Raw genomic sequence first — 12,774 nt, 5'->3', positions numbered from 1 at the left:
CCTGAAAGAGAAGAAGGGTTGTTGACACCGCTTGCTCATGAGTCACAGGAAATTGAACCCTCCTGCTGCTCAAAGTGCTGCCTGTGCGGTAAACCTACCTCTACCTCCGCTGAAACGCAGCACGAGCGTGGTGTGTTCTGGACTTGGGCTGTTGGATCTGGAAACTCAAACCATCGATTTTTGCTAGGTTTGCTTGACGTGTTAATGTTAGAAATACTCTCCCCACAGTCATGCAGCTTGACCAGACATTTACTAGATTGCTTACAAGGATTATTAGAAATTTCCTGTGTACTTTATTATTTTTAATAAGGTATTGATTTCAATATATTTCTGTTCATACTTGCAATGAATTGATTTATGGTGGTAGAATTCTGTTTTGCTGCCAAAACCTAATGGGTACTAACAAATTCAATTTTATCTACTTTTTTTTTTCTTAACCACTAGTTCTGTTTCAAAAATATACTGACTACTCCAGAAATTGGTTCCTTTGCTTTGCCCAACGTTTTGAATGGGTCAAGGAAGGACAGGAGACAGAAGCAAACGTGGGCATCCCAGAGATGCCGTGCTACAGTACCACATATGTTGTGTGTCTCCTCGCAGCTCTGCGTGTTCCGTCAGTCAGACCCCTGCCAGCCCCGGCACTCTGTGTATCAGGGTAAAATGGCTCAGTTCTGCTGTTTTTCTGCCAAAACTCCTCTCTTGGATAGAGGTTTTAGGGCTATTTTAAATGAACCATTCTCTTTTGTCTGGTGTACGACATCCAGAACTTGATTTGAATTTTTTCTGTCATATATGTAAATGTTTTGTATAATGTTTTGACTACTCTCTAATAAATAGGTGGATGCTTTAAAAGATACATGCTGGTGTTTCTAGTCACTATGTCAGTTTTAGGTATAACATAGTATAAAATCAGAGACTTTAACTTTATGTCCTATTTTGTGTTTCTTAGCCCTATCATGTCCTCTGCCTTTCCCTTTTCAGATGATTATTAATGAACAGTTTTAGTTTTCAGATGCCTGAATTACTTTGGAAATGAGCAATCTGTGAACTGTGAAGAACAGCCACGCACTTTAAAGTTTGTGTACATGCTCCTACACTGTACTTTTGTGTTGTTGTGTTTTGAAACAGCTGCCCTAAGAGCCATAAACGTGGTTACGCAGTATAATAATATCTCTTAACTGAGTGACCAGAAATTAATCATTCTGCATGGTCGCTGTGTGGTACGTCTTCAACCCACACAATGGCTTTGTACTAGAATCAACAGGAACAAAAAGGAAAATATTATAAATGCCTGGTGGGCTCTAAATATTTTAAACAGTTTACAGTCATGGGTCAGAAGAAAGTTTTATGAACTCTGTGTTTTATTTCACTGTTTGTGAGCATTCGGGGTGTCCTGTCTGCACCATTGCTGGACTTTGCACATTTCAGTGCTTTCATTTCGCTTTTGATGTGAACCTGAGTGTGCAGTGCCACAAGTGTCAGTCTGCTCTCATCTGAGCATTTGATTAAAAAAACGTAAAATTCTTGCTGCTTTTGGTATGATAAATGATCCCATGTTTAATAGGTATGTATTATAATAAGATACTGTTTAGTAGGTATGTGTTATCTCTTCTGCCTTCAATAGAAAATTGTCAGCTAAACTTTGGATGTATTTAAGGGCTACATTTAAGGGTTTGTTTAGTTCACTCTACACAAACTCTACTTTTCAGAGTAGGTCTGAAATATCTAAGAAATACATGCAGTTTTGTCCTAATAATAACTGAGTATCTCAAATGCCAAACTGTGCTCTCCCTGAAAGTTTAAAAGAAAACAGTGGAATGTGCAAATATGGAAGAAACCTAAAATACTTGAAATGTAGCCAGTAAAGGGAAAGAGGAGACATGAAGAGGGCAAACACTTGGTTGGCAGCATCCCGCTGTGTCTGGGACAGCCCAGCCAGCTCCATCCCTCCACTCACCCTCTTTGCACTGGAAAACCCTTGGGGGAAAAGAGTCACAAGTAATAAAGTTTAAAAAAACCTTGGTGCTGAAAAAGAACAAGTTCACATTTTTGGATGGCGTCCACTGTGTGGTGAAACTGCTCTTGTGGGGTGGGTGCGGAGGGTGGTACTGTGCTCTGGGCAGTTGTCATACAGCGCTGTGTCTCTTGCAGTTCATTCGTGAAAACCTTCACTTAATGTAAACTTGAGTTGCGTTCTTTGGCAGTGGTAGTGTTGAGTAATTTCTAAAACATTGTTTGACTGTGTATTTAAGAAGAGTGACCTCAAAATCCTGGCAGAAAAAAGGCATAAAGGAATGTGTTCCTATTTTGGTTTTTTTTGTTTTTGTTCTGTTCTTTAGTGAGGTATTCTATAAACTTTTAAGAGGAGTGAAATAAAAAACCCCCACTCTACAAAAAAAAAACAAAACACCACACAACAAAAAAACCCAAAAAACCCCCCACACCAAAACGAATGCAGCCTGAAAATATTAAAATGTGAGATTTGCACTTTCCCTTCCTGGTTTCCAAGCAGCCCTTCTTGGAGGACTCTCTATGTCATAGGAAAAGGAAAATACAGTTTTGTTCATTTCACAAGTTAGATTCTTTTTTTGTGTGTTATTAACAGGTTTGGCAAACATCGCAAAGATGACAAGAGTGAGAAAACTGGTAAAATAAAAGTGCAGGAAGCTCTTACTTCAGAAGAGGAGAGAATACGAATGAAGCAAGAACAGGAGAGGTAGACTTCAGTATTTGCTTAAACCTTGATAGAGAGAGTTTGTTTTTTAAATTAAATAACTGAAGTTTGATTTTCACTGATGAAATTTCCCAAATGTTGATGTGTTTATATACTTTAAATAACAAGACAAAGCTGGATTTCTTTTGGATATTAGGCTGCGTTAAGCATCTTTTATAGACCCAGAGCTCCTTTTCTTATTGAGGAGACTGAAGTAATAAAATGAAACGTTTTCCCTATATATTCTATAACGGATTTTATTGACATTTTCAGAAAACAAATATTTATATAGAATGAAGTATGTTTTGTATTTTTCATCAAAGTCTTGCACATCTAGTTTTTTCATTGATATATTTAGAAAAAACCTTAAAATTACACTTACCAGTATATTTGTCGCTGGAGTTCAGTCTATTTATGTGTCATGCAGTCTGTTTATGGAATGATATGTATATTAAACTGCTAATTGTAAAAATGAGTGGTGAGTACCTCTATTTTTCCTTGTCAGCTTCCCTTAACATTAAAAACCTGTATAATACATATGTCAAATGCCCTTCTCAATATTTCCAATCTACTTTTCATCCTGTCTCTTGTAGTCCTAGATATTTGGGGCCTAGACTTTGGTATCTTTTATATCAATTTAGTCAAAATCTTGGAAAGCTTAGCTCGTAAATTAGTATCTGGGGATGTGCGTCGAGAGAAGACTTCTGAGTAGACATCTCTTCAGTTAGGAGACAAACTTTGAACACTGAATGGTAAATAGATTCAGACACATTTAGCAGTGAAAAGTGAACCATGAATTCGAATGACTTATCTAAAAATTATTGCTCAGCCATAAATTGAGGATTGACGCAGGAGCTATGGAGGGAAATTTTGTTGTCCTTGTACAGGAGGTATGACTAGTTAGTCTGAATGATCCCTTTAACCATTATCTTGATGCACCTTGGTTTTCTGCGGGTAAGAACAGAAGTTTATAAACGATGGCTTCATCTCTCTAACAGCTCACTGGAGTAGCAGAGCCACAGTAACTCTTGTGTAGTCTCCTCAGTTAAAGCTAAAATGGTTTGCTTTCAGTTCTTTTAGGGTTGAGTGATTTATGTTACAGTTAAGGCAGGCTATGAGTATACATTTATTAGTTAATGAAGATCAAGCAGTAACTTGTTAAACTGCGGAAACTTGATCATTTGTGACCATCTGTTTTGATTACGTTATCAGAAATTTTTTACTCTTTAACAGATACACTAGCATAAATTGCTGTAAAAATTTATTCACGTCTTTCTCCATCCACGCTGGCAGTGGGGGGTGGCTGGATCACAGTGCTTGATTGTTTTTTACTTGTCTGATTGTTTTTTATTTTCTCTTTTTCAACAAAAGTGAAGCAGGGTCATTGAATTTGTTCCTGGTTTTAAGAGTAATGTGCTTTCAGATTAAACGGTAAAGGGGAACAGTGGAACTGAAGGAAATAAGTGACTTTGGATATGAGGATGTTTGTGCAGTCAACTTCCCTTTACGCATGGTCAGACCAGCCACTTTGTGGATAAACTCATGCCAGGGGGGCAGAGCCATTGAAAGCTGCCTCTGTCGCTCTAGCCGGCTCAGGGCAGGGGGAAGGTCAGCCACACGTGCACAGAGCTGATCCCTGCCTTAATACGCTCTGCTGAACGCAAGCCTGCCCAGCACAGGGAGGTTCCTCATGACCTTTAGGTCCTCAGAAAATCAGCCATATACATTTATTCAAAGAAGAAAGACTTGAGGGTTGAATTAGTAACGTTTTCTCTCTCTTCATTCTTTCCCTTTGTCTCTCTGTGTCTCTTATCTCTCTCAGTAAGAGTGATGAGAGTATAGACTGTCCGTGTGGTGATGTAAGAGAGGTTGCAATAGTCACGCTGGGTACCAAGGTAGAATTATAAAATTATTTGTATAGCCCCCAATGCATGGAGCAAATTCCTAATCCCTGTCCATCGAGTTATGCTAACCAATTTGAATCTTTCCTGGAATCTCACTCCTTGTGTGTCGTAAAAACAATTTTATGTGTTCACTGAGACTGCAGAAAATGCATGTGCCACGACTTCATAAGAGCTTGATGTTACCATAACACGGGTTCTCCTCCTCCTCCCAGTACCTTCTTTCCCTAACTGTGTATTTGCTTTGTGTTATGTCTATAAGAGAATGCAAGTTCTTTGGGGTAGTGGCATGTACAACTAATAAAAGACAATAAAATAGCAACCAAATGTGTGAGATGCTTCCTTACGTTTCTGAAAAATTCAGATGTTGATTTGGTCTACAGAGACTAAATATTTTTGCAGTTAGATTGCAGAGAGTTTCCTTTTGATCCTGTAAAATAATGATGTTAGATACATGCTATTAATGAACAGTACTCTAGCAAATTAACTGAACAATCCCTCAAAACGCTTACTAGGAGACAGTGTCAAATATTACTCTCAGTGTTGGTTCGTAATGGCTGCTATTTTAACTTTTTGTTTTCTGTGGGTTTTTTTCCTCCTCGATGTTTTTAGCAGTACAATTCACCTGCTCTATTTTACTTGGTATTTGGTGCTATATAATGCTGCAATACGTTGGGGAAATAGGTTGGATTTAATGAATTTACTATGTATGAGAGGCTAGGAGCAAAAATCCTTAGGGGGTCAGAGAACAAGTGAACGGTCCATTAAAAAATCAATCATGCCCACAACTTTATGGAATTATTATGCCTTGACTTGATAATTTTAATAGTGTTGTGCTTACAATAGTATTTTCTTTAAAATCTTAAAAGTAGTGTTCATATTGATTGAGACAAATAAGCAAATTAATGTTCTTCAATTTACCGTGATTAAAATGAATAAAATTGCCTTTTCTAGACATATTATTAATAATAATTTCTTATTAAGGAGAATATCTCTTAAGCTGTGTATCTCTTAAGCTGTATATGGCACATGTTCACTGACAATCTTAAAGTAATTTTGAACAGAAAATGAAATTACCTAGTTGAAAATACAGGCAGCTTTCAATGAAATAGAATATTGGAACAATTAGGAGCGTCATCTGAGGAGACCACCCATTAATCCTAAAACAAGTCTGCTCAGATTATCCTTGAGTATCTGCCAAGCACTGATCTGAAAATCCAGGTGGGCTCTGGTGTGCTGTTAGAAAGGGTGCTTCTCCCCAGCAATGGCACCAATCAAAACGTTAAGGCAAAACTAAGCAGTAGGTTTTCTGAACTTGGCCTCATGTCTCCTAAGAAAGAGACCATACTGCAGAATCTTGAGGAAGTCGAATAAGACCTGAATTCAGTTAGCTCTATTCCTGTGCCAGATCACAGCTGTTTTATATATATGCTAACTTGGAACCCCTCTTCGCCATGCTGTGATCTCGTCCACCGCTGGACTACTAAAACTGGGTAGTACTGAGATGCTGCAGTCACTCGGATAGACTGAGAAAATAGCCTTGGGCCCTTCTTGGTTTTGTTGTCGATGATCTTCCATCAATTCCTGTGGTTGGCTCATCTTCCTAAGAGTAATGTCTTAGATTTTAACAGATTGGAGATGCCTGGAATATGTTGAGCTTTCAGAGATGCTTCAAACTACTTTGAGTCTTACACGGGCATTGCTATGTAGGATAGACTTCGAAACTTCTGTCAATGACCAAGAGGAGTTAGTGTTACAGCCCAGTCAGTTTTCATTTAGATGGTCATCTTCTGCTGTGCTACTGGATCTAAGCCTTTGGAAGCCCACAGACCTTTCCACTCTCTACATCTGGTCTTTCAGAGCCTCCCCGGAATGGGTTTTCTCAATATGTAGCCAATGTGTCCATTGATATCCTGCAACCCGATTGCCCTGAAATGTCTTCTGACTTTTCAAGACCCTATAGTATAGTCTCTTTTTTAGGAGATGTGAAGACAGAATTGTTCAGAAAACCTACTGCTTTAGTCTTCTGTTTTTTATTGGTGGCCCTTGCTTGAGAGAGACATCCCTCTAACAGCAGGTTCTGATACCTTCGTCTCTCCCTCTTTTACCCTTGGATTTTTCCTTGGATTTCTTTTTTGTTTGTGTGGTTTTTTCCCCCTGCAGCTCTGTGTTCATTACGAAATAAATCTTCAGCAAATCAAAAACCTTTGCCTGTGTTCTGCCCTTCTTCCACTCAGGCACATGCAGTTCTTGACACCTGCATGGCAAGGCCATGCATGCCGGCCCTGTCTTCAGCCTTGGACTGACTTCCTCTAGAAACCCCGTGCTCCCCAACCAAAACAATGTTCCTCCTTGTACCCGGGTAGTAGATAACGGAGGAATGAAATAAAAACACTTCTTTGTGAAGTTTTCAAGAAATTCAGCTGTATCCAGCATGGTTCTCTGCTAGATAATGCTGCAAAGATGGAAGTTGCAATTCTAATGTAATCTCATGATTCAACATACGTGATCCCAGCTATGGGCTAACGGTGCTTATGCTTTAATCCGCCTCCAGAGGCACTTCCTCCTCTTCTACAGGATATTTTCTCAGTTTGGTTAATACACTGACTTAAGAGCTTTACTAATGTTCTATAAATCCCAGTGTTTTAATCTTAGTATTCTATCCTTCCTCAGCTTCCACTGAGATGGATGCAAAATCAGGTGCTTAAACACCTGTGTTGCAAGGATCTGTCTTGAGCAGATAAGGAGAAACCTCTTGGAAGAGCCTTAGAGAGCTGTGCTGGTGGAAGCGCTGTGACAGAGGCTCCAGAAGTGACGGAGCGGTCAGACGGTGGCTTTTGGAGCCAGGGGCTTCCTCTGCTCTGGAAAGGCAGATTTCCAGTACAGTTCCCATCTCTGCTGCGCTTGTCGGAGGACACTTGACACGCAGCAAAGCAGTGCCGCGCTTCGTACGTACAGCTGTGTAGTTACCAGCTGGAAACGAAACCCGCTGCTAGTTCCCCCCTTTCCGCTCGCGAAGACATAGCCTTTCGTTCCTTTAGGTCACAAAGGGGATGCACGTGACGTGATTCCGCTGGTACCGTTGCCTGTGCCTGTGCAAATGCCACCAGCGCTGGCACCGGTCGTGCGGCGGGAGCGGGGCCGCGGGCCGGGAGGGGGAGCTCCCGCCACAGCTGTGGCTGCCCCGGGCCGCGGCTCCGCCGCGGGGCCCTGGCGTGGGGCTGGCAACCTCCGCGAGGCTTGTACGGCAGAGCGGACCTCAACGCCTTGCTGTCAGCCGGGGGAGAGCCCCGGTTCCCGTGGGCGCTGGGGAGATGCCCTTGGTGGCCGGAGGCAGGAGGCGATGCTGTTGCAGCTGCCAGGGAATGGCGGAGGGAGCGGGAGAGGGTCGCGGCCTTGCCGAGGGGCGCTCGGGGGGAGGTGGGTCAGGCATTTGTCTCTCCCTTGGCAGGTTTGCTCTTGCTTTTGGAGATCAATCAATAGGCTGACAGCATTTTTTGTGTGAAAGTAAACAAGGCTACGATTTCAGCGGGTGTTGTTCACGTAATGATTTTTCCTAAATTTAGAGTGAAACATTCTGTCTGTTCATTAGTAGTTAAAAATAACATTGATTTTTTTTTTTTCCTGAAGGATTCGGTCATTCCATAAAATGCTTCCTGTATTATATGTTTCCTAAGGGTGTAAGGGTCTTTATCTCCAACATATAATAAACTTCTCTTCATCTTTCTCTAGTACCATTAAAGCCACAAGCCCTTTGTTGTAAAAGTATACTAATGAATAGAAATGTTACAACAAGAACAGAAGTCTTGTGTTTTCCCTTCATCATGCATCATCCATTTTAATTAGACGAAAGGGTGGTGAGTACTGTGACAAGAGTCTGGAATTAAAATCATTAATTGATGTCAAGCTGACGAGAGACTGCTAACATGAATTTACTGACAGCAGGAAAGAAATTAACCTTATTACTTTATTTAGTACATCGGGACTATTTATTATATTTTCCTGTGCATGTTCAGTGTGTTCCATTTATGAAGACAGAGAAAGACAAATAATTAATAAAACCTACATAAAGTTTTATTACCTCCGATCAATGAAGTTTACATGAAAACCACATCAATAACTTACTTACCAAAAAACAAACCCACCACATCCTTCTAATCAATGTAACTTATCAAAACAGTTACAGCAACGTTTTTGATATTTTAAATGAGTATAACATGCTATGCTCTCTAGCCAAGTAGAATTGCAAAAGTGATCTGATTTAAAACCATGCCTTAGTTTCTTAATGTCAGTGTTGCAAAAAATGAAACGTATTTTCTCCAGCAGTGACATTGATTGGAATAACTGTCTGTTTTGATCATCATTGGAAGGTCAGCCTAACAAAGATGAGTTTTAATGTTAAGCATCTTTATTCTTTAGATGAAAGAGTACAACAGTGTCTTACAGAATGACAGCAGCATCCTATAGATAATTTGTGACCCAAAGGTCATAATAAAAGAATAGAGGGGAGGTCATCCTGTAGTAAAGGCCATCTGGAACTGTTAAAGTATCAGATGGAGTAGGGGGCTGAACAGCAGGACACTCTTGGTGTCTTTCCAGATTTCCCAGAGAGACCATAATATTTTTGTTGGAAAACCCCAACTTTTTTTCCCTTAAGCAAAATATTTTCATCAAGCAGTTTAGAAAAAAAGGCAACATACTGTGATAAGGAGAGGATTTTTGTTTCTTACATAACCTAAGTGTTATCTTTGTCTTTAAGATAACACAAAAGTTCAACTTTAGTTTTGCTGCTACCATATTTTGATGCCACTTTAACAGCTTTCACAAGAACTATTACCTCTAAATCTGTTATTACTGTAAACATTCAGAATACAAATATTTTCTAAAGTGACTTGTGTAAAATCTTTTCTGATAAAACTTCCATCCCCTTCCCAGCCCATAAGAGAAGAAAGAAAAAATTCCTCTCTGAATCAGAAAATCAGAGCAATGTGTTTCTCATTCTCACTTATTTTGAGATGGGATCTGCTTGTCAAGGGATATTCCAGTTTCACTGAGATTTGTAGCGTTGTTTTTGGCAGTGGTTTTTTACATAATGGATGAGGGTGCAGGATGTGAAAACAAATGGCAGTAATTTCTGTAGGAGAACACAGAAATGAAGCATGAGAATATTGAGCTTTGGAGAAACATTTCAGACCAGTTCCACTTCATAAAAGTACTGACTTTGGGAGATATGTAAGTTGAAGCGTTTGTGGAATAATAGTTGCTGAGGTAGTTTTTTAAACAAAGCTCCTCACATTCTCTAGCTATATATTGTAAATATTGAGATTTTAATACATCATGCTAAAAGTATATTTTCTCTATTTTTCCTCTACAGTAATTCAAAACATTGTACTTGGCAAGGTCTGGCCAAGTCCCTTGCCATATATTTAAAAATACCATTTTCATGGTCTTTATGATATTCTGAATTACAGATTTGGTTAAGGTGTCATGCAGATTATGTGAGTTCAGCAGTCTGTTAGAAATTTCAATTCTAAGTAAGAGCACTAACATGTTGTGTTTCACTTTTGAATGCCAAGAACTTTAGCATAAGGCAGCAGCATGTCCTCTGATGTCCTGTAAACTACGATGTTATGCGTAGAGTTGCTGTAGTCAATACTTGAGAATTAAAAAAGCTGTACTGTAATTACTAACTTAATTGTTGCTGGGTTGAACAGAACTGAAAATGCATCAGATTTTCCAGACTGCACTACAGGAGTCTAACAGTAGGATAAAGCACTGAAAACTCTCTCTTTTCTAATCCTTAGATACAGGAGAAACTATATGAATAACCAGAAGACAGCTAATGATGCATTCATGACAGGCAGATAGGTCCCCCTCCATACCATAGCTGGAACTTTTATTTTGTAATCAGTTATTAGAACAAACTTTTTAATGGATTATAAAAACCTGGCTCTGTTTCTGGCCATGCTGTAGGTTTGTGCTTTCAGAGTACTCTGATACAGCAAGGTTTTAGAAGTGAATCCTGAGAGGTGTCATGGGTGCTAAATTGTGGGTCCTGAGCAAAGAGGCTGAGTTATAAGATATATTCTCTATTGATGATTTCTTTTTTTCTTTTCCCTTTTCTTTTGACTTTAGTATATGAGATTCACATAATCCGTTGCTTTGTTGTGAGTTTTTTTATGGTGTTTTTTTGTCACTTCAGACTGTTTCATTTTTCAACTTCAGGATTAGGCTACTTTATACACAGGACTCTAGAAAGACAGTGTAATGGACCTGAAATAGAGCTAGCGGCAGAATTTCATACCCACTTTTGTTACTGGACTTTGGCTAGAGGAGTGTACATGCTGGATAGGCTCAGCTCAGCCAACTGATGACAGTATTGTAGCTGGACCTCCAGTTACTGCCTGCAGTACCTAGGAATGACTGATTTGATATATGGTATGATACAAGGCACCATTTGATATACAGTATGCCTGTGTCATTTGTTTCTCGCACATACGGGAACAGCTGCTCCTTACACATCTAAGTGCAGAATTCAGATGTTACCCACCGGTGCTTTCTGGCGTTATTCTCCAGTTGGGAAAAAAACATTGAGGGGAAGAAATGGTCCAAGAAAGCCTGCATGAGAGAGGAAACTGGTGATCTTTAAAGTGAGGAGGGATGGGAGAAGGAGCTCTCCCAAGTCATGTTTCAGCACCAGCTGAATCTCATGATCTTCTTCCTTTCTGCTTCAGTCCAGCAAAATAGCTAATTAGTGGACTAGAGCTAAATTAACCTAATGATCAGGAATCTGTTGTCATAGGTGTAAACACCGGCTCTTCTGGCCAGTTCTGTAATGCAAAAGAATAACAAAATTCCATTTTGCTTACAGACAGCAATGGTGTTCTTTGATGCAACATGGTTCCAGCAGGATAACTGTCCCAGTTGCCTATCAGGGTCATCTGCTGTGGTCGCTGACCCTTGGATCAGACATGAAAATAAAGTTACAAAATTTCAGTCATGGTAGTTTGTTTTAAAGACGGGTAGACCTGTACTGCATATGTACCTGATACAGTCTGCTTTGGTTGAAATATATCCTTAAAAAACAAAAGCAGATATACCCTCCACCCCCAAAATGCTGCAGACCATTAACAGCAAAGCTGTCTAAAAGCCCCATTGAAATGTAAGTAAGGTGGTAATTTACAGATTTTTTTAATCAAAATAAGCAAGGTTTTTCACTGGTTTACTCCAAGATTGAAGAAAGCAGGTTTGAGAGACTCTGCTTTGCGCATGTATCTTCACTTTGGAAAGACAAAGGATGAACTGAGAAGATCAGGGGATAAGGAAAGGTGGAGGTGAAATATGTGAGAGATTCCACCAGGCTAGAGGAAGTTATTCTAATATCTCCTTTAGTTTCATCAATATCACTTGTTTTCAAATTGATGTTTGCACTTGACCTGCTTATATGTGTAATATTTGCTTTCCTGCATTTTTTCATTTCTTTACATCTTCATTCGTATCTTGCTTCTTTCTTTAATAACCTTCTTTATAAAGTCCTTATAAAAATGAGTATGTTGTTCTCTTCTTAATGTATTAGGGCACTTGCAGTAATCGCCTTATCACCTTTATGCCCCCTTTTTTTTTTTTTTTTCAACTACAGTCCTCCTGGGTTGTAGCTCATTAAAGGTTTTTGACATTCTCATGTATCTCTTCTGCACGTGGGATTCGAGACGGGGGGAACTTCAGAGACAGTAAGTACTACCACAGTCTAATTGGCAGATAGACTGATTGTTGAAGGAGAAGGAAAATTAAGACTGTCTGTGTAGATGCATTTCTTTAATTTTGAGGTGATGGACAGCTTTTTTTTTTTTCTTTTCATATGTAGTCACTGTTACGTTTCTTTGTTGTTGTAGAACCAATATGTAGGAAACATATGTGGGTAAAATTTCTATGTAGGTGCAGAATTATGGATCTGGAAGAGAGATCATGTCCCTTTCACAAGGCACGATCTCCTGCATATGCCGTTCCTGCAAGACATTTGTTTCATCCTGGGTTTTTTTCAGTTTATAATGACATAGACTCTACAGCTTCCCATGGCAATCTTTTCCACTACCTTTTCATTAGAAAGTTCCCCTGCCCACAGTATGTAGTCTCAATTATTCTTGCTGCAGTTTAAATATC

At 39.5% G+C, this 12,774-nt stretch overlaps 1 protein-coding gene across 8 annotated transcripts in view; it reads left to right on the top strand.

The window, feature by feature from the left end:
• Positions 1-12,774, top strand: part of PARD3 (par-3 family cell polarity regulator) — a gene marked incomplete at both ends in the record, with an annotated part of 463,052 nt that overhangs the window by 339,313 nt on the left and 110,965 nt on the right. For 5 of the 8 annotated variants that reach the window (XM_082015586.1, XM_082015584.1, XM_082015582.1 and 2 more), the window contains one exon: positions 2,606-2,716. The exons of the other annotated variants lie outside the window; for them this stretch is intronic. In XM_082015586.1, coding sequence (XP_081871712.1) covers positions 2,606-2,716 — 111 coding nt within the window. The remainder of the gene's footprint in view (positions 1-2,605; positions 2,717-12,774) is intronic. 8 annotated transcript variants of the gene reach the window in all.

The sequence above is a fragment of the Phaethon aethereus genome, assembly GCF_964289735.1.
Source record: "Phaethon aethereus genome assembly, chromosome: 2".
Taxonomy (NCBI): domain Eukaryota; kingdom Metazoa; phylum Chordata; class Aves; order Phaethontiformes; family Phaethontidae; genus Phaethon; species Phaethon aethereus.
This window is presented reverse-complemented; position numbering and strand designations above follow the sequence as displayed.